This window comes from Zonotrichia leucophrys, chromosome 4A (assembly GCF_028769735.1).
Source record: "Zonotrichia leucophrys gambelii isolate GWCS_2022_RI chromosome 4A, RI_Zleu_2.0, whole genome shotgun sequence".
In the NCBI taxonomy this organism is placed as follows: domain Eukaryota; kingdom Metazoa; phylum Chordata; class Aves; order Passeriformes; family Passerellidae; genus Zonotrichia; species Zonotrichia leucophrys.
The window spans coordinates 15,719,305-15,741,599 of record NC_088174.1 but is presented as its reverse complement, the minus strand read 5'-3'; the positions used below and the strand labels follow the sequence as shown (position 1 = coordinate 15,741,599).

The following is a 22,295-nucleotide window of genomic DNA, read 5'->3' as shown; positions in this document are numbered from 1 at the left end:
AATCAGAAGGTCTCCCAGAACATGACATGTGTTAGGAGCTCTGAGGAGTTCAGCAGTTTGCAGAACTTGAGCAGATCCCGTTCTCCACGGGGGTGGTGTGCCTCCAGTGCACATGGACACTGAGCCAGGAGATGCCTGAAGCACATGCCATCCATCCAGGAGCCCCATTTCCTCCAGAAACCCGGGGTTTCTGTGCTCCAGGGAATCATCCTGAGTGTGATCTGACTGAAATAGCAAATCTGTGGTGCAGGGAGAGAGGCAGCTCAGCCCAGCCCGAGCCAAGGCCTGCACCTGGATGCAGCCCTGGCTCATTATGCACAGCTCCAAAGTGACTTGCATTAAATTACTGTCACACTCTTAGTGGATCCCTCCTTTAGCATATATTATAATTTTATTTCTGCCTCGCTCACAGCAATGTGAAAAGGCAGGGAAAAGGGAAAAGCTGGTTTTTTTTGAACAAAAACAACATCCGAGCCCATAGGAGGCTATGAATCCTCAGATCCTCCTTCCAACACTGATTCAAAAATGACAGGATATAGTCTTTTCCTTAATGAAAAATCTATATTTATCACTCTATTGTTCTTGTGTACTGATCCTACTGCTCTCTGAGGCCAAAGTTTGAATATATTGGATTTTGAAATAATAGCCCAAGGCTCCGAGATGCTGGGTCATGATACATAAATGATGAGAGGGTTGTTCCCTATTTCTCTGCCGCTTACCACAAAAACAAAGTACAAATTCCATGGTGAAGATCTTCAAAAGTCTACATTATCTGCGAAGTGCAAATTATATGGGATATTCACAGAACTATAAGTGATAAAATCAGGCTATCCTGAGAAAGATGATCTGCCTGTTCTAGGAATAAACCAGTAATTTGTTGCTTTCACAAAGTAAAGCTCCATTTTTACGTAACCACAGAAGTGACAAGCTCAACTCATTTGGATTTTTTAATCTTAATTCCATTTGAGTTTGCACATAAATGTTTGAAAAGATAAATTAATTTATGATAAAGATCCAGCATCTGAATTTATCAATCAATCTGTTATACTTCACACTTTGAGTCTTAAGTGTAACAAGGGTTGAAAAAGAAGCAACCCCCAGCTCTAGACTGCTGGTACTAGGAGAATAAAGAGATAAAAAACCCTCATTTTTTTTCCTATAGCAAAATTTAAGGCTGCTGTTATGATGAAAGCATAAAGGGGAAAATCTGGAAAGTATTTTTCACCTTCATCCCATAACAGAAGAGTTACTGTGACAGAGTTCTGTAAAAACTGCACCTTCTACACTGCTGTATTTTCATGGTATGGGGAGGAGTTGCCTCTCTAGATTTTTTCTCTGACCTTGAGTGACTCTGGCTGAAGTTTTCCAAACCAGCCACTGAAATACTCATCCTGCCCCAGAAACCAAGGGAATTTCAGGGGCCCTGGGGATACAGCTGCTCTTCATGCTTTTTGTCAATTACCTGAAAATCAAGATCTGAGATTCATAAACTACTGGAGCAGTTTAACATCCAGTGCCCAGGGAGAATTAACACCTTGGGGAATTCCTGAGATTACCACACCACTAAGTGCCATGGAAATGCAAATACAACTTAGTTATGATTAATGAACCTTCATTTTTTAAATTTTGTTTTTACATATACAGTATAAATAAAGTACATGCATAAAAAAAATGAAACAAAAAACCAGTAATTTCTCATGCAACAATCCATACCACATCATTTTGTCCAGGCATAATATGTTTCTGGGAATTTTTACCTGTTAAAAGATGCTTTGATTTCCAGAATCAAATGCAACCTCAGTTCTGCAAATCCACAGCATCAAGTGAGATGAATTCAGAGAAAACCAAACCAATTCCTGCTGCCAGGCACAGACCTGTGTCCAAGGGCTCCAGCCAGGAATGGAACCAGCTCCTTCCTCACCAGCTGTGGAACAACCTGAGGCTGTTCAGGCTACAGAAATGAGGCCCAGAGTCCTCAGGGGCAGCTGCTGAACTCAAAGCAGTTTTAGAATGTATTTTTTTTTCTTATTCTTTCCAACTCTCTTCAGGAAAATAAGTTACAAGAGAGCTATTACAAAACATGTAATAGGTAAAGGTTCTTCCCTTTAAAGCTTTCATTTTGCCACATAAAAATTATTCCATTTCTAAAATTCATTTTTAACATCTAAAGTGGGATCTGAACAATGTTCCAGCCCAAAGTAACTGCACTGTGTAATACATATCTTACTTTTCATGATTATTGCATGTGTATTTCATATTATGCATTCACACACTGAGTGACTGTTTGGTTTGGGTTTTTTAATTAACTTTAATTGCTTACCCAAGGTGAATACATTATGCCATTAAATATGAATTTTTCAGTGTTGGGAGGTTAAAAAAAAAATTTAAAAATCACATGGTCGGTGCTCCTGGATACCTTTGCTCTCATTCCTGACAGTTTCCAAGATGAACTCCACAGAGTCCCCATCACCGTTTTCTGTCTGTCCCACAGACTTTGCCAAACAATTCCCAACAATGCCATGTCAGGAATCGTGCTGCTCCTTGCTAACTGCTCAGACACAATTTCACAAGCAGCCTGCCTGTACAGCTTCAGAGACACACAGACTCGAGTCTGATCTCAAATGTGAAGAGACAAGATGCAGTTGTGATACATCCCAGTATTGCCTGAGCAGAAGTAACTACACAAAGAGCCCTCAGGCAATCTGTTTATATCTGACTGGATCCAGAATTGATGTGCCCCGTTCCTATTTCACCCTATTTGCTGGCAGAGGGCTGAAGCTTAGCAGCCAAGGAAAGAGAAGACGTGTACATAAAGGGGGTGCAATTTAGGCACCCTCACCAACCTCAAACTACTGCTCTGTCCACTGCCAAAATCAGACATTAACCCCCTGGGTATTAATAACAACACTAAATATCTCCTGTACATACAGAAGCATAACAACTGCAAAACTGGCCAGAGAATGCACTTGGAAAATACAAGATTAACCCTTTCTCAGTCCTGCTTGCCATGCTAGGTGGCTGACAACAAGGATTTGTCAACAACTGACACTGCAGAAACCAGAACAATTCCTACAGAAGTATTAACCCATCTGTCTGTACAGTTTTGAAATCCCAACTTCACCTTCTTATGCATCACTAATTATTTTAATGACTGCTTATTTCTCCTGACTCTTAAAAATACACAGAATATGATCACGGGAGGTTACTTTGGACAATGTACATTCCAAGGGTAACCTACATACAGGCCCCACAATTTAAAGGGGGATCTGCATCCTCCCAGTATTTCCAGGGTTTTTTCCACGCTTTCCCACAACACTTTCACCCAGCTGCAATTTGAAAGCCATTGCATATCCCAGCTTGAACAACACTGAGTCATGGACAGCTAATCTCAGCTCCATGAAGAAAGTCGCCCTCTCTAATGTTTGTGAGTCATCAAATGTACAAGTCCAGCAATTTCTGAAAAACCAAGATCAAAGATTATAACTTTTAAGAAATAGCAGAGCGATGGGAATGTATTGAACTGACCACAAATATGCTCAGGCTGTCATTTCATGCTCATGAACTATCAGGCTCTGAAAAAGAGATGAAGCAGTGGGCACCTTTCTGCCATGCAAAAGAATGACTATTGTTTTCTGTTTATCAAAATGGAGTTTCAACCATATGGGTGAAGAAAGATCTTCATATTATTCGTGGGATAGTCAAGGAAATTTGACCAACACAGCTTCATTCCATATTACCCACAATTCCAGAAACTGTGCATCATGTAATGTACACTGACATCTGGGTCCTTCAATATTTAAATGTTCTACCATTTCTCAGTATTTGCCAAAACCTCAACCCAATGACAGGATTATATGTTTCTTCAAAAATATTCAATTACCCCAACCCACAATAAGACCACAGAAAGGAATTCATTTGGATTTCTAGACTAAATTAAGTTGAAATTAACAGACAAATCAATAACTAGGACCACTCCTCTGTAAGAACTCTCATTGCTCTTAAATGTCACAGCTGGCCTAGACCTTACCACTGATACAGCATTTGCTATAAGATCGTGCTAGAGGAAGGGCATAACAGTTCAATGTTCTGTGCAATAATTATTTTAATTTAACATGTGACTTGATTCATATTGAAATAGCCTTTGTCTTTAATGATTAGAAGAGAAAGACAAATCAAAACAAAAAGAAGGAAAAAAGCAGTGGGTATTAACTCTCCTACTGTTTATTTGGGTATAATCCTTTCCTTCACAAAGTACAAGACCAGTAAGGTATGGGAGTAATTGAAGCACTCATCTCCACTTCTCTCACCATGGGCAGTAATCAGAGAGGTCAAGACCGGCTTGAATTCTCTCACATTTAAAAGACTTCACAATTTGACTGTGTAATGAAAGGCTGCTGGATATTTTAGCAACCATCAATTATGCCAGCAGAGAGAATTGGTCACTCCAGGTAAGCCCAGCACTCCAGCCACCAACAGGAAGAACTCATGGGAGTAAAGTTACGTGACTTGACACTTTCTGAACAGCAAGAAAAACAATGAGATGGCTCCACCACTGTACCTATCAATTGGGAAGTCTTAGAAGAATTCTTTCCTGTTCAACTTCTTGCAAGACCAACTTAATTCATAAAACAACTCACTATCTACCATCTGTTGTCACATATCATTACTCAGTGCAAACTGCCCAGTGGAGAGATAAGAAAAACATCTGAATGAGCAGCTGGGTAAGATAAAGCCCTGAGCCTGTGCAGACACAGAAAAGAAAGAGATACCCAAGTCCTTACTGCAGATTACCTTCTTCCAATCTGCCTCTGCCTGAGAGCTGGGAAATGCAGGCTACAGATTACAAGAGTTTTTAGATTCCTTGTTGATGCTAAAACCATCTACAAATGGTCTCTCAGCAGGTGCCCATCTCAGAAAGCCTGACCCCAGTGCCACTGTCCTGCAGAATTAAAACACCTCAGCCAAAAGCCATCAGGCTTAAGAAATTCAGCCACACAAAGAATGGCAGCTGGAGGCTGTCCAGCATGCTCTCCATTGACTTATCACACACTATCAGCCCAAGCACAAAGCCTCTATTTTTAGCTCTTCTTGTGGTATCTGCATCCAGCCAATCTAAAAGAAACACAATAAATTAGTCTAGGGTTGTTTGTTCCTTAATTATCATAGAACTCCCACCCAAAGAAGAACAGTTCTGCTCAAAGCCCTCACAGAAATTTAAATCCCTGATGGATCCCAGAACCTTCCAGTACAATAAGAAATCCCATGTTCTTTTTCAATCTCCTATAATTCTGCTAAAATATATTTTGACCTTGTGTAGCAAAATCATTTACACAAATATTCTGGCACAAAGACTTGGTGCAAGCCCTCGTCAACAAGGTGGTCTCAACTTCCCTTCTGAGAAGACTTTGAGGGGATAATGATGAAAATACACACAAAGATAGATGTGAACTGATTTAATTCAATCCCATTGCTGGAAGGTACAGAAAGAAATGCAGCCTCCCCATCCATGAAGTGTTTATGAAAACATTCCACCAGCAATTTACGTCTGTGTCAGACAAATGGAAGCGATGTCAGAACTTGCATCCTTTATGCTAAACCATCCAAAAACAACACAGAAAAGCCAGATTATCCACCCCAGTCAGCATTTTAATTTTTTAAAACTCATTTGTGTGAGGTTTTTCATCCTTCTTAAATCCCTGTGACATACACCTAAGCACTAACAAAAAGATTATTTTGACATCGTTGCTTTCGGCTTCTCTTGGGGGATACCCACCTCTGTAAAAGTGTTTCACACTTTCCTGGGCAAGTTAAACTCCTCAGATTGTATCAGCAAACCTGTGTCTGACCAACACAGGGGCACAAGCCTGGCACACAAGGTAGGGAAGTTAAGGCTCCTTAAAGATGTTGGAAAATGTCTTCAGGAGTGTGGAAGGTACTGGTTATCTACACACAGCATCCTATGAGTGCATATATTCTCATGCATTCATACTTTCACACATTTATAAAGGAATGAATACATTCTCATAGAGGAATACCTGAAATATCAGTTAGTCTCTAGAATATTCTTATTTTATTGGTTAACTGCACTTTAACCACATATAGAAAGTACAGCAATAACTGAGTCAAGGAAAAACAAGAACAAATACATTACCAAGCTGCCAGGGCTATCACCTGCTATGAGCTGGTTTGTTGTACCTTTAACACACTGATAGTTTGGGCCCAATGTGAAAATGTGCCTTAAGCAGGAGGATCTGCTTATAAAGGTCTGACTTACAAAAAACAGAATTTGCTTATGGAATAGGAAAGAAACGAAACGCTGGGCTGGAAGCTCTTAAAGTGGTCCAGGCATGATTATTTCCTATAAATATGCTTAAAATATAAATTTATGATTGCCTAAATATCTAAATTTAAAGGTTTTCACTCAAAGGGAAATGCCACAAATTAGGCACAGGACACTGAAGAGACGAGCCCCCTCTTGGACACTTGCATTTTCACATTAAAATGCAAAGCTGTGAGTTTCTTTAACCACCAGTTAAGTATTCAAAAAAAAGAGACTGAGATATATGAAGCATTTAACAGGCTCAGGACATCTTCCAGTACAATGACAAGCCTTTGATAAAACACAAATACACATATTCTGTCCTTCAAAGCATTCTATTACTAAAGCCAAATGCAGAGACACTCACACTCACTGCTTAAGAGAACTGGAAGAGAAAGCACTAAGTTAATAATAATAACAATAATACAGAATTTAAAGTTAATATGGAAAATTATGGGTGAAGATCAGACAGAAGAATTATCCTCTTATGAAAAATAGCACTAAAACAGGACTAGCAATAGCACAGCAAGCCTTTATTATTGCTTTTTGAACACATACACAAATTTATCTTGTACTGCTATAGTATTTTCAGCAGTTTCATTGTCAGGTCCCATTTTCTGCTTCCTCCGTTCTCCCCTTCTCCTGATTCAAAACCATCCCTTTAACACATCATTCCTAATTAGATGATTAGTGCTTGGAAGGGCAGGAGATAAGTCATTTGCATAATTTAATCATAAAAAGAAGTTAAAGATACAGATTTTGCTGTTCGTTTGTACAATTATCTTCACCAGCCTGGGGGGCTGAGATATTAATGTGATTAAACAGTATTTCTGCAAACAGGCAACTGTGTGTCCTCTATTAAAGCAGAGCTGGAGGCAAATGAAAAATTAATTTTAGAAGACAATCAATTTTATTCTACATGACTGTAATAAATAACAGCCCATCTGCAGACAAGTCATTAGGCCCTGGGAGGCTACACGTGTCACAAAGTCTAAATGACACACAAGGCCGAATTTTCCACCAAAACCAGAGTCAGAAATAGCCCAGCAATGGCCATTCCCCTTCAGAGAGTGCCAAGGATTTCCCAGAAAAGCCAGGTGCGTGTGTGAAGTACTAATCACCCACCACCATTTGGGCTTGTACAGTGTTCACACAAATACAGGAGTTTGGTGCTTTGCCCTTAATCATGTTTTCAGTCTTTTCTGAATTCTGCAAGAGTAAATAAAGATCTGGCTAAATAGCCAGTATGGTACCAATAATGCCATAACCTTTATGAAATGTATGAGCTAATTAAATACATAATAATTATCAGTTTACTACTTTTTAAACTAAGGTACACAAAATTATTTTTCACTATTCTTTACATGCAGTCACCTCCACTTAGAATATTAACATTCACTTGCTGATTAAAGTAATCAAGAGAGTCTCCAACACATTAAATATGATTATGGTCCAAGTAAGGATTTCTGAATAAAAGCAATGTACAATATACCCACAGCAACAAGTTTATAATATTCCCGATACTAAAATCATTTGTATTTATCACCATTGGTAAATACTTCCCTCAATGGAAAAAGTGAATATTCCTATTCACCCTGGAAACCCTGATTCCTGACAAGTGTTTACCAGGCAATGCAAATGAGCATCTATTGACTCTCACTACTCCTGGCCCATCAAGTGCCTCTCATCACAAAAATGCAGATCTTTACTGGAAAGGTTTGGGGTTCAAAACTGTGCACTTTCTCTACATTTTCTTTTTCCTGTACAAATATATGGACTCAATAAAAATCTATCCAAATATGAGATTCACTAAATAAATAGGGGATACAAGTGATGTCCCAAGGATTGCTTCATTTTTCCACTTCCAAATTTGCATGAAGTGTTTCCTGATGTGGCCCTAAGTAAATTACAGATTAATTCATTGCCATGCACTGAGGTTTGGATGATTTCTATGCTGGCAATTCAAAAATCCCTTGGAAGATTCTGGTTCTACACTGTTCCATTGTGGAATTTCACCTACTATGAGTCAAAAAGACAAAGCAAAGCCATCTCCTCCTCCATGAGACATTCAAAGCCTCTGTGTTCATTCAGTCTCCTCGGCAGTCTCACACTGGCTGGGTCAGGACATTATGAAAAAACCAACAGCAAAAAAAGGAACTTGCAAATTTTGCCCACAGACTTACAAGCAAACTAAGCAATCAACCTAAACACTTAAACAAAAACACTCTTTGCCCACCTACTGTCTGTAAACTTGTTTACTTTGACTCAGATTCTCACAGTGCTAGACGCTACAGGGGATTATTCTGGAAACAACCTGACATCATCAGATAAACTACTTCATGTGCGTAAGATGCTAAAAAGAGCTTCTAACTAAAAAGCAGAAGAGTAAACAGAAGCATCAAAAACCCCCGCAAACAAACACCAATATCAAAATACAGTCGAGAAAATCTTAAAACTTTGAGCTTAATAGACACTTTTAAAGTTTTAAAGACAATTCCGTGACCAGCACAGCAAATGAAACCTGTGAGCGGTGTCTGCTGTTTGTGTATTGAGTTATTGTGCTGTTTTTGTGAATGACAGGTCAATCTAGATGTGGAGGAAAGATGAAGCTGTGTGGCCACAAGAACCTGAAGATGTCAAAGAAAAATTCTGTGACAGCCAAGGATGGGGGAAATCATCATCACAGAATAGCACACTCAGACCCTAATACAACACACCACTTCAATGGAATGCAGTCCTGCTAGAATAAGCTCCTTATGTAGCTGCCTTACATGTGAGACTGAGCAGCAGAGATGTTCATCCTTGCCAGGCATTTAACAACTTCTTAATAGCTAGGTTGAAAAAAACCAAAAATGCGGCATTTATATTCTCAGAAACTTCACATGAATGAATAAAAGTTCTCATGAAGAGCCTCCATCCAGATGAGAATATACCAGTGTTAAAAACTCAGTCACTCAACTGACCTTCACTCAGTGAACACAAGTTCTTAAAAATGGCTTTAAAAGTCTAATGCCATAATCTGAACGACTCCATTGCACTCTCTGCATTACTGGGGAAAGATGACTACAACAAATGTCTCACCAGTATTTATTTTTTTTTTGCTTCCACACCAGCATGAATAGAGATTCTCTCCTTTAAGGACAAATACTAAGATGGAGCAGTGTATTAGAGGGCTGTGGTTGTGGGGTGCACATCATGCAAATTAAAATTCTGAAAAAAGCATATTTAAATAGGACAAGGTAAGTGAATGACCAGAAACCCTCTTCTACCTTAACATGCAAGAGAAAAGTCATTCATGAAACTGCAAGACAGAAATGTTCCTAAGGTCCAGCAAGAAGAGATTTGTTTGAACCAAAGTCAGTTGTGTAGCAAGCAAGGCAATTCATAAAAACAGAGCAGAGAGGAGTGAGAGCAATTCTGGTTGTGAGACAGGAAATTTCAGTTCATAGAACAGCAGGATCAATTAATGCTCTTCAGCAATGCTGACCATGGGCACAAGTGAGGTTTGCAGTGTTTTACAGCAGCAGTTCTGGCCAAACCCTCACTGAGGCACCGTGGCTGCTGAGAGAGCACATCTGGCCATGGCACACACCTGGAATGCAGCAGGGCAGCAAAGGGTGCAGCCAGCCTGCACTGAGCTCTCTGCAAACAGCCAGACAGCCTGGCAGAATATAGAAATGATTTTGTAATGGCAGGGTGCTCAACTCAAGGTATTCTGGTAAGTCACCTATCAGACACATGAACTGCCATACAAAAAACCCTAACAAATAAAAGCCTTAAAAGCCAAATGACTCCTCAAACCTACAAATTCATCTTTCATCAGCAAGCTCATACAACAGAGGGAACAGAACACCGAGTTCATTACCCTGGGTCCTGTTTCAGTATCCATATTCTGCTCTTGTCTAACTGCCAGCATTTTGCCACCTTGCTCTGCTCTGGTTTTTTCACTGTTGGTTTTGGGAGGTTTTGTGTTTGGGGGAGGGGTTTCAGTTTGTCTTGTTTAGACATGTATTTTAAGTCTCACTGGAAAGACTTGACATTTTTCCTGCTTCTATTTTTCAGTATTATCTCAGCAGCTCTTTAGAAAATTGCCCTCCTTCAGCACACAACAACATTTAAAAGTACGGGGAGGAGAGGAGGCAGCTGCAGACACCTGCAGCCCTGAAAGAGAGATGCCTTCATCAGCCTCCCAGAAAACAACAGGGATAACATTTCACAGACACAGGACATTCTCTGATTAACTGTTATCAAAACAGTCTATTAGCTAAGCATGTAAAACTTGCACTAGGCAAAAACAACCGCTGCACATGTAAGAAAAACCATAATGCAGAATATTTTAAACATGTTGATTAGAGGTTCTAAATGAAGCTCAAATTATTTTTTTTTTCTTTAGACTAGCTTTATCTTCTTAATTAGCAACTCTTAAGTTACTGTAACATACAAGTAACTAAATCCCCCTACTGGCACAACCTCTGTGCCAGGAGCTTTCTTTACAGCCACCTTTATTTTGTAATTGCAAATATACAAATAATTTGCAACTCCAGGGGCAGTGTGGAATAGGGAAAGTCAGCTCCTCAGCACACACACAGGATTTCAGGAAATTGTTTGTGAAACAGAGATGGCACAAGATGACTCCCAGGAAGGACAAACACAGCAGCAGAGTGTCTGCACTGACCTGCCTGAGACTCCTCTGCAGGGCAGTGACCCCAGCAGAGGCTGCCGGTGACATCTGCTCCCAGATCCCACGGAACCCAGCCACCCCAATCAAATCTTCCTTCCACAGCACAGCTATTTCTACTCTGCAAATAAGTTGCCCAGAGAGGCTCACTCTCGATCTTGCAAATATCCAAAATCTAACTGGAGACAGCTCAGGACAACCAACTCCAGCTGACCCTGCTGCCAGAGGAACTGGGCTGGACCACAGAATCCCAGAATGGTTTGGGATGAAGGGACCTTAAAGCTCATCCCACCCTTGCCATGGGCAGGGACACGTTCCACTGTCCCAGGCTGCTCCAAGCCCTGTCCAGCCTGGCCTTGGGCACTGCCAGGGATGGGGCAGCCACACCCTGAGCTTGGCCTTCTCCCCAGCACCAGCTTTGCCCAGTCCCACCCCTGCAGCCTGTCCAGGTCCCTCTGCACCCACCCCTCCCTCCAGGGTGTGCCCCCCCCACCCACCCTGGGATGCTGCTGAGGGCTCCACCCCGATGTCCCTGTCCCCAATGGCTCCATCCCACTGTCCCTGTCCCCAATGGCTCCATCCCACTGTCCCTGTCCCCAATGGCTCCACCCCAATTTCCTGTCACCAATGGCTCCATCCCATTCCTGTCCCAATGCTCACCCAATGTCCATCATGTCACCAATGCTCACCATGTCCCTGTCCCCAATGGCTCCATCCCATGTCCCTCTGCCCAATGGCTCCATCCCCTGTCCCTGACCCAATGGCTCCATCCCACTGTCCCTGAACCAATGGCTCCACCTGTCCCATCCTGTCCCCAAGGCTCCAGCCCTGTCCCCATGCCCATCCCCTGTCCCCAATGGCTCCAGCCCACTGTCCCTGTCCCCAATGGCTCCATCCCCCTGTCCCCATCACTGTCCCCATGCTAAACAGGACCAGAGCCAATCCCCGCCCTGGCACACCACTGCTCCCTGGGCACCACCTGGGAATCCAGCAGCTGACTGATGCTCTGAAATAACTCTGATCAACTTTTTAAAATATAAAGTGTTCTGTTTTAATTCCACTGTCCATTCAGGCTTGAAAACAGCAAAGAAGAAAGTCTTGGTGTTTTGCTGATTTAAAATACCACGAGAGCATCGCAGCCTAAAAGTTCTCTTGCCACGGACTGGACAGAATCGAATTACATGCTTAGAATGTTACTCACTTACATGGCTATGACAAGCACATAAAAAACTAAAGACTTTAACTAAAGACTCCAAGATAGCCTCCATAGCCCTGTAAGTTTATTTAGCAATTTTAGTTCATGTCCATAGCAAATGTAATTAACACTAATTTCTGGATTATTCTAAAGTCTCTCTCCTTAAAATCAAGGCTGATTTCCATGGTTGAGAGAGCTTCAGAGAAACTCAGAAGTTTAGTTAAATCACATCATACATAAATTTATATGTATGGAAACATTTTATCAATGAGTATGTGTGTATCTTAATTGCAAAAATCCTGTATTAAATATAACTCCTGCTTTAATTTACAGGGGAGCTGAAATGTGTTATCTGATAGAATATGAAAACTCTTATCACAGGAGCCTATGGCTGGGAACAAGAGTGAGGAAGACTAAGAACAGAAAATGCAAAATGCTGCTGAAAAACAGCCCTGAGATTCTTTCAAAGAAAAATCAGAGCTACCTCTGCTCAAAATACTGTCATCCTACCAGAGACAGAAAGATGAGGGGGTGGCACTGCAGGGAGGCAGCACAACCTCCTGGCATGGAGCTCATTTCTGTGTCTGAGCACAGGAAACCCTCCAGTCTTGCAAGCTGTGAGATGTCTCAGGTTGAGTCTTGAACAGAATCACTGCACTGGTGATGCACAACGTGACATATTTCAGTACATTTTAGTCATGAACAGACTGGACTTACTTTTAGACCAAATTAGTAGGTAACATCTTGATTATACAAATATACTTTTCACAGCCCCTGAAGTAATTTTTCCTCTGTTTTACAGAAGGAGCACAATCAAGAAAGAAACTCTAAAATCAATACAGGAGATGACCTCAAAATTCAAGACCTACCAACACTTTTTATGTCACACACAACTACAGCCAGTGTTAAGGGCAACTGAACCATTTAACTGAAATGGAAAAATATTTCAAAATACTTAAGACTTCACCTGATTCACTGACACAATACATCACAGAAGGTACCCAGCTCAAGGAGGAGAGTAAACTACTCGACTTGCTGGGAAAAATCAGAAGGAACATAGATGAAGTATTTTTTCAATACTTATATTCCTATAAAATACATTTCAATACTTCAGTGACTACATGCCAAATCCTTAACTAATACTGTCACTGGAAACCTTCAATTAATGACAATATTAATGGAGCTTTATGTAGCATAGATAATAGTGCACATGCATAATATAGCAAGATACCTCAAGTTTTACACATTAGTTGTAAAAAGCACATTAATAAGGAATAATCCAATAAAAGCTCTGTTTGTCATGGCATTACCATACTTTTTAGTGTAAGAAAAAAAGAGTCTCCTTCTTAAATAACTACTAAATGCTTGGGGTTCTAACATATTGCTGCAAGCTATAATGGTTATAACTGTTAATCCAATACACCTTTTATACAAACCCATAAACACACGAATGGAAAAATAGCACAGATGTTCATCTCTAATGCAATTTCCATTCAATTTCCTAAGTGCAGTCCCTGTGTGCAAACTAGCTTAACGTTATGTTTAGCTTGCAAATTCTTTTAATAAATAATGAATGCAATAAAACTGGTAGATCAATGGCAAGCTGAGAAATCATAAAAAAGCCTTTTGTGCTCATGCTGTTGCCGATTTCAAACTTTAATCCAGCTACAGATCAATAGTACTTTTCCTTTTTAACCCATCCCATAGATAGCAGACAGAGTGGATGTAGGTTAAATGCCAGTACCAGATATCAATTTCCAGAAACTTGATAACATCAGGCACAATTGCAATCGAACATTTTATACCTTATCATAGGAACAATATACACTGCTAAACATCACACTTTAAAGCACTGCACAGTAATAAAGGGAGCACATTAATTGGGTTTGGTTCTTACTTTCTGGAGAAGTGGTATTTGTGAGTGAGTCACCAAAGGCTCTGACATAATCTATTTTAATGAGCAAAACGGGCTCAGCGGGTCAGGATGTACTGACAAGGGAATATAATCTCCCCATGTCTGCTGGTGACAATAAACTTTACACACACACACACAAAACAACAGCACGGCTGCACTACCAAAAATTAAAGGCAAGCAAAGAAATTTCTGCTTTACAGCATTCGGATATTGGAACCTTCTGGGGCAGGTATCAAAGTACATTAGTTAATAGGTATCAGTGTTTCTTACAGGTTGCAGAGTGGAGGGAGAGGGGAAACCCCATTACCGAGACACTTTGGATAACCCTGCTTTACCAAGAGAGAACAAAGATCAAAAGCTTGTAGCCCCGAGGGACAGTTCTAATATCAACCAGGATAAATCTAAATCACTAAGAATCATTACTAACTAACATACTTGTGCTAGGGAATGCAGGTTTAATCAGAACATATAAAAACCTTGCCTTGGCTTACACCAAAGGAACACATCCCAGACAGCAGGAACTCTGAAGCAGCCTCATTATGTTTGGGTTTGATATTAGTACTGTGCATGTAAATAATCATTAAAATCACACATTTCCATACACCTACAGGTTTTATTACACTGATAATCACACAAAGAACTTACAAAAGCAACCAGCTGGGAACTTTCCATGTATTTTAAAGGGTTTGGAAAACTTTGTTTGTAACTTCAGAAAACTCGTAATTATCACCTCTGGAAAGGCACAAAAGAGATTCAAGATCCTACATTCAGCAAGTACAAGACCAGACCCAAAAACATAGGAACACGTTATTCTTCCAAAAGCAGGGGTCAGTAAATGTGTCCCACCTTTGATGAGAAAGACTCAGATTCTAGAAACATTTTTAAGTTCTTTGCCCTTGTACTGGAAAACGGCCCCTGGCATGAAAGGGAGGTTCACCTCAGCAAAGTCAAAACAGAGACTTTACAGCCCAGATTTCAACACCTTTGTAATAGTAATGCTGACAAACAGCCCTTACAAAACACCAATTCCAGCCTGAAAGCAGTGAAATAAACAAGACAATTCTTTAAAACATCTCATGAGGCTCATTTAAAATATTTACTGCAAAATTACTAAGGTAGGAAGAGACCAGTTTCTCACTCTGAGGCCACTGCCATACAATAAAACGTGATTCTTTAATTCAGCAGGTTTTGCTGTGCCCCTCAGCCCCACCGAAGTTGGTTTTCCCTGCCTTTCAAAGCAGGGCACAAACAGAGGCTGCGTGTGCAGCCACAGCCCCAGCGTGAGAATAATTCCCCATCACAGAGCTGGTCCCTTCTGGAGGCGTTCTGAGCATAATGCTATTGCCACACATTGATATATTGGTGAGAGAAAGGCAAATATAACAATGCTAAAGCTTAAACTCATTTGAATAAACTGTGAATTTCTATTACATATATTGTTTCCTTTATCAAATTGGAACTACTGGAGCAAGAATACCAAGAATGCCAACATAAATCTAGATCCGTTACAGCCAGTTTCTCCAATTTATTCTCAGAAGCCTTAAAGACACAAAGTTCTTCCATGTCAAGTAAAGATTAGAGAAAGGAACATTCCTGATAATTTTAAAAATGAAAATAAAAGCATCCCAGAGAGAAATCAGATTTTAAAAATGATCACACAAAATGCTATTTTATCCTCTAAAGAAAAACAAAGATGACCATGAGTGGTTTAGTAAACACTAAGGAATAAAAGCTGTGCATAGCCTACGTGGGAAACAGATCTTCATTATTCATGGCAGAGTACTTTACACTTTGTGCTATCTTTTTCTCAGAATTTAAAACCTTTCCACAAAGACACGTTCCAGCCCTTTACGGTTTGTGTTCCACAGGTTCTGTCCAAGATAATGGATACCAGACTAAACTGACCCGAAATTAACAGTGATCAACAACTTCTCCAACATATCTGGCCCTACATGGGGAGTAGTAGCAGAAACATAATAAACAAGTATTTTAAATCTAACAGATGTTGAATCCAGACATAGTCAACTTTAAAAGAAAATTCTTAATGAGGTAAAAAAGGAAAAAAGAAAAGCCTTACTTCAGCCTGTAATCAATTTGGACACGATGAAATTCTATTTATAGCAATACTTTTAACATGTTCTAGTCTTATATTATTTATTCGTATCATTCCTATTACAATGAAATATTAATGTTGAGAAAGTGGTTACTCTATTAAGGAGCTATCCTATGTTTAGATTTTAATATTGATCTCCACTATTTGGGAATAATTAATCATTCTGTAAGAATCTGCATTTGCCTGCGTTATAATACGATCACAAGTTCAGCATCTTCCCCCACAATAATGCCAAGATTAAATTTATATTTTGACCTATTCCTAAAGGCAATTTAGTTATTCCAACAGAAGGGGGAAAAGGGGATACCGCCACTTTAAAAGCTTCAATCTCTTTGACATTGCTGGCAGTGTATGGGAACATTAATGCATCTGTCATGATAACAAGCTAAGAATAACATCTAGACATCAAACCGAGCAGAGAATCCATCTGAAGTGATTCATTCAGATCTGTCTCATTGATTTATTAAACACAGGGCAACATCTGCAGCCTCACAGAGCCGCTTGGCGAAATTAATGCAAGATCAATTCAAATGGAAAAAAGTGCAAAAGAGATAAATCAAAACACAATTTGCATGCAGTTCCACAATCAGGCTTATTGGGTGCAAATGCTCAATTTTCCTCCCAAAGCAAATGAGTTTAAATGTTGTTTTATCTTCGTAGAATTGTGTGATTTGAAGTGACAGTGAAGAGTTCTGCAGGTTGAAATGGTGAAAAGAAAAAAAGGAGAAGAAATGCTTGCAAAGACCTTTTGAATATGCAACAAGAATATCATTAATACCTAATTGTTTAGCTTTTTTGTCTTTGCTACAAAAACACAGTATTTTTCAGTTGTAGAAGTCTCAGTAGAAAATTACATATGTATTATGCATATACACATGCAGGAATCATACAAATACTCCATTTTGGAGGAAAAGCATGTTACCCTTCAAATGGGGAGCTCTAGTGCTCTGAAGAAAGAAGGGAATTTTAATCAAGGGTTCTCCAGATTAGATATGCATCTGATGAAAATATTCAAGTATTTTAGGAGTTTTGAACAGGCACAGACTTTCAAGATACCCAAAAAGAAAGAGGGATTTTTCCAAAAGCATAACTGCACCGCTCAGAAAGTGGGAGAATTCCTTTCTCCAGCTCAAGCAGAATCCACTTTTCCAGTGATCTCTCTCCAGAGTGTCTGAAGTGAGCCTCCTCTCCAAGAAGAGAGGGAAACTGAAAAACTGATCTTTATTCAAAAATGCTAACACCTCCAAAATTCATAGATTTGGCCAAGTCTGAAAGCAAGCTAAATATCCACTTAGAGAAAGAAGTTTATGGACAATCAGATGCCCACATTTCCTACCAATATACAGGAAGCTGTGTGCAGTGCTACATGGCTGGATTGCTTTAATTATAATCTTGACATCAGTCTCCTAATAAAAGACAGAGTACTGCTGACTATAGGGTAGCTTTTAATAGTCAACATGACTAGACCCTCATTATCTCATAAAATTAAATGTCTGCATTTACTGCTTAAATTCATTTCTAAAGCCTTTTATTGTTTGTGAATAGCCGAAGTAACGCAAAATATTAGCTTAAATGGTTACTTTAAATCATAAAAAATATGCCATTCACTGAAATACTCTTTTCTGGAAAGTATTCTGACCATTCACTGAATAATCCAGACCAACACTATGCTTTTTCAGTGGCCAGTAGCATCCATCAAATACAGAACTGCGTGGAAGAGGTTGTGATCACACTCATATAATCCTATTTTTCAGGACTGACATATGTACTATCATAAACAGGTTCTTACTACTGTTTTAAATTTCCTTTTAAAAATACATTCTCTTTTTTTTAATTAGCTAAATGTTATGCTTTACTACTAAATTTAAGCATAAATATATAATTTATGCTGAAATGTAGTAGTAAAGCATAACATATCCATAATATAAGTAATATTCTAAGGTATTGCCCATCAGGACTAGATTTTGTCAGTATGTTATACTCACTTGAGGGTGGGACCTGCAATGAAATGAGCAGTTAGTTTCATTTCACAAACCTTGCTTGCAAATTAAGAGTGCACGGTGCTGGCTAAAAACAAACATTAGGAAGATTGTGTAAATATGTGAATGACAATTTCAACAGTGCTACAGAAATACACAGGTCAGAGCTGCTGGACAGAGTAACTCCTGCTACAGAACACACACACTGAAAAACTTTCACCCACGGGTGTGTTTCTATGAAGCTCTTACCAGCTCTGCACACAAACTCAACTAGAAAAATGCAATAGAGTAAGCAGGAGAAATAGAATTTATCTTTTTTTCAGTTATATATAATCAATGGCTTGCATCCCAATTAAAAAAAATAACTAGAAGTGCACGCTAACATAAGAGATGCCGACTTTTACAAGTCAATTACCAGTGAAAGTAATGATACCCAGCATTTCTTACTGCTTTCACTGGCACCTCTTAAATTTACTGCAGCATTTCTACAGTATTCAAATAAATATATAAATAGCTATCAATTTTTTTTTAAATATTAACTAGAAAAGCAATGTAGAGTATTCCGAGTTGAGAGCTTTATTTCCAAAAGATCACATATTTTTAAGTCTTTACTTTCAAGGTACAGAACTAAAAACTGTGAGCATGTCTTTCAACAGTTCTACTGCATTTCATTTGTTTGATAATGTGCACTGCAGTGCTTCCCAGGTCACTTCACAGTAAACAAAAATAATTAAGATTACTCGTATATTTAACTATTTTTACCCAACATTCTCTCCAGTAAGTACGGACTGCTCAAGGGAAATAATAATCTGTAAATAAAATGAGGCATTAAGCATTTAATTAGCAAGACAGAATACAATTAACATTAAGTTACAATCCTTGAACAAAGTTTCAGGTGTGCTGATAACACTCCTGATGCGTTACACCTGAAACCGTGAATGCAAAACACCTGATGTGAGCAGGTTCTTCCAACCAGGGGCATCTTCATGAGGCACAAAGAAGCGAAATGTAAAGGGATTTGCTGTTCTTGAACAGGTAAAAATACGTTTTCACAGCAGTGTGGGGAGAGTTTAAGCACATTCAACACGTGTGAGCCTGAGCTGAGAGCTCTGCCTCATCCCCAGCCTTCCCAGGGCTCCGTTCCACTCTCTGCTCCTTTCAGCCCCTCCTGGAGCATCCCTTGGATCCTCACCCACAGCTCCCTTCCACTGCTCCCTGCATTTCCCATTCCCTCGTCCTATCCCTCTCGTAAGTCTTTGTCAAAGAGAAGGGGAAAAAAAGTTGGGAAATACAAGTTTTAAACATTTAACACTGCAGCATTTCGAGATTTTAAAACGCTGGTTGTACAAGAGCAGAAATCACTAGGCTGCATCATATCAGATCCTGCATGTCCCTAACAAAAAACTTTGGCACGGTCTCAGAAATTAACGAGATGTTTTTCTTTAACCATCAACTTTCATGCTAGTTGAGTCTCAGAAACATTTCACAGAAGCATTTACATATTAAATGTGCCCCTTACTAATCTAATGTATTGGAATAAAATTGATGTGAGCCTCAGACCGTACTTCCAAACCCGTCACTTAAATAAAGCAGTGGGCGTGATGTCATCGAGGTGCCTGACATTGAAACAGGCAGCGGGAGAAGGAAGGGGTTACAGAAACTGAATGGGAGCAAGGGAATAAGCACATAGTTCATATTAACAGATCTAGGAATAAAATGCATCTCTAAACTGCCACCTGTAATATAAAGTGATGTGAAACAAAGCAATCATTGCATTCAAGAATAACGCCCGGTCTGCTCCCGCTCCAGCAGCGAGGGCGGGATCAGGCCCCGCATGGCACGAAATTAAGTTATTAAAGATAAAACCCCGTTCAGTGCTAAGGGGGTCGAACCAGTGACACAAAGCCCTCAGTTACTGAACGCGGGCACGCCGCAGGTCGGGTATCGCACCCAAAGCTCGCTGAAGCGTCTGTAAAGAAAGTTTGCTGCCACAGAAAGCAGCAGCAGCAGCACGCTGACATGGAAATGTTCCTGGAGACGTCCCTCGCCAACTGCTGAACGGGGAATGGGAACTCCGGAGTGCCTGCTTCACACCCTGCCCCACGGCACCAGCGCTCCTGCCGAGCCCCGAGAGGGTTTTGTGTTTATTTAGATCATTATCATTTCTAAAGGCAGCAGCCATGAGGTCACAAACCAGGATTATAACCCCGAGTATGCAGGACCCAGCGGGGATCCGGGGGCTCGGTGACCGAAGCCGGGCAGGGGCTGCGGCCCCTCCGGGGGCACCGGGACCCGCAGCCCCTGCCCGGGCACTCGGCTGGCACCGAGCGGCTGCCGGAGCACAGCCGCGGGTTCCAGCGGGACAAATGTAACGGGAGAAAACTTTTGGAGATTCTGGTTGGGTTTTTTTTAAGGAGTATTTTCGGGAACTATCGGTTTTCCCTGCTTGGAGAAAAGTTTGGAGAGCGGGGCGCGGAGCCGCTCCGCTGCCCGGCGGTCCCGGCCATGGCGGGGCTGATGGAAGCAGGGAAAGTTTTCCGTGTCGGCACCGCCGCTCCCCGGCCCCGCTCAGCCCCTCGGTGCCCCCCTCCCCCGGGACCCGCGCCCCCGCCCCCGGCTGCGCTCCCCGCGGGCCGGCCGGGGGCGAGAGCGGAGCCTGCGCTCACCTCGCGTTGGTGCAGTCGTTGTACAAAGTTTCGAAGTCCTTCCTGGTGATGAGCTTGCAGCGGTTCACGCCGGGCTGGATGGCCCCCAGCCCGCGCAGGATGCGGACCTGCTCCACCGTGCACACCACGGGCGATATATCCAGCCGCTTCAGCTTGGTGTAGACCGTGTGCAGCCCTCCCACCAGGTGCTTGAGGAAGAGATCAAAGACCTGCGGCAGGCAGATCAGCTCCTGCCCCTCCACGAGGAACGAGGCCACCTTCACCCCGTGCAGGTCGACCATCTTACACTCGTTGCCGCCGCCGCCGCCCGCGCCGGCCCCGCCGCCGCCGGCCGAGAGGAAAGTGTTGACGAGGCTGTTGGTGAGGCGCGGGGACTCCGCGGGGCTAGAGTACAGCGGGTCCGCCCGGAACAAACCCGCCGAGCCCCCCGCGCCGCCGCCGCTGGAAGTTGCGGCGATGACGGGCGGCGCGGACACCGCCATGGCCGGCGCGGCTCCCCGCGGCTGCCTCAGCCCCGCGCTGCGCTCCGTGCGGTGCCGCCGGACCGCCGCGCTCCCGCCGCCCGCACGCAGCGCCCAGACCCCTCCCCAGCGCCGCCGGGGGAGAGTGACGGCGCCCTCCAGCCAATGCGCCCCGCCCGCCGCCAGCGCCGCCGCCGCGAGTGGCTGCGGGCGCGGGCGGGGCGGGGCAGCGCCGGCCGCGCACCTGGGGCGGGGGGCGTGAGGGAGCGAGGGCAGCGCGCCCCGGCCCCGCAACTCGGGGCAAAGTTTTGGGGAGGACCCTGGGGATGCGAGAGGCTCCCGCTTCACGGGCTGGGAGAGCGCCCCGAGCTGTGACGGGATCCCGCGGGGCTGCCCAGGCTGCGATGGGGTCTCGGTCGCGCGAGCGCTGCCCCGCGCTCAGGGGGAAGGGAGCGGAGGGGAGGCAGCGCTGGGCCCGTTCCCATCCCTTCCCTTCCCCGGGGAGTTGGAGCGGTCGCGGCTCCCTGGCACGTTTGTAAGTGTTTTAACACCTGTGCCCCGCCGGAGCTGGAGGCACGGGGAGAGCGGTACCGGTGCCAGGCTCTCTGGTATCCGAGACAAACGCGGAGCGGGAGCACCGAGCGCGGTGGCACCGGCCCAGCACAGGGCCCATGGCCACTGAGTCAGGCCTAAAGCGAGCCGAGACCCTCCAGAGAGGGGCACAAGCAGGACGGAGGGAGGTGTGAGAAATGTGCAAGTTTGCGGTCGCTCACACCAGGCAAAGCCCGTTCTCGGGAGCCTGGCACGCAGTTGTTTGAAACTGACAGCCTCGGTGCGGCATCAGCTGTGCCTCAGCTTCGAGGGGCTCGGCCGCTCCTCACGCACCATGAGTGCCCCGGCCTGCGAACATCCCCGCAGCCGCCACATCCTGATCATCCTCCTGATCAGCCACTCATCCAGGGCGGGTGG

The 22,295-nt window shown here is 42.5% G+C and overlaps 1 protein-coding gene across 6 annotated transcripts in view; it reads right to left on the bottom strand.

The window, feature by feature from the left end:
• Positions 1 to 21,411, bottom strand: part of DACH2 (dachshund family transcription factor 2) — a 242,185-nt gene extending 220,774 nt beyond the window's left edge. For all 6 annotated transcript variants that reach the window (XM_064712714.1, XM_064712717.1, XM_064712719.1 and 3 more), the window contains exon 1: positions 20,866 to 21,411. In XM_064712714.1, coding sequence (XP_064568784.1) covers positions 20,866 to 21,347 — 482 coding nt within the window. In that variant the 5' untranslated portion in view covers positions 21,348 to 21,411. The remainder of the gene's footprint in view (positions 1 to 20,865) is intronic.
• Between the last annotated feature and the right edge of the window lie 884 nt (positions 21,412 to 22,295).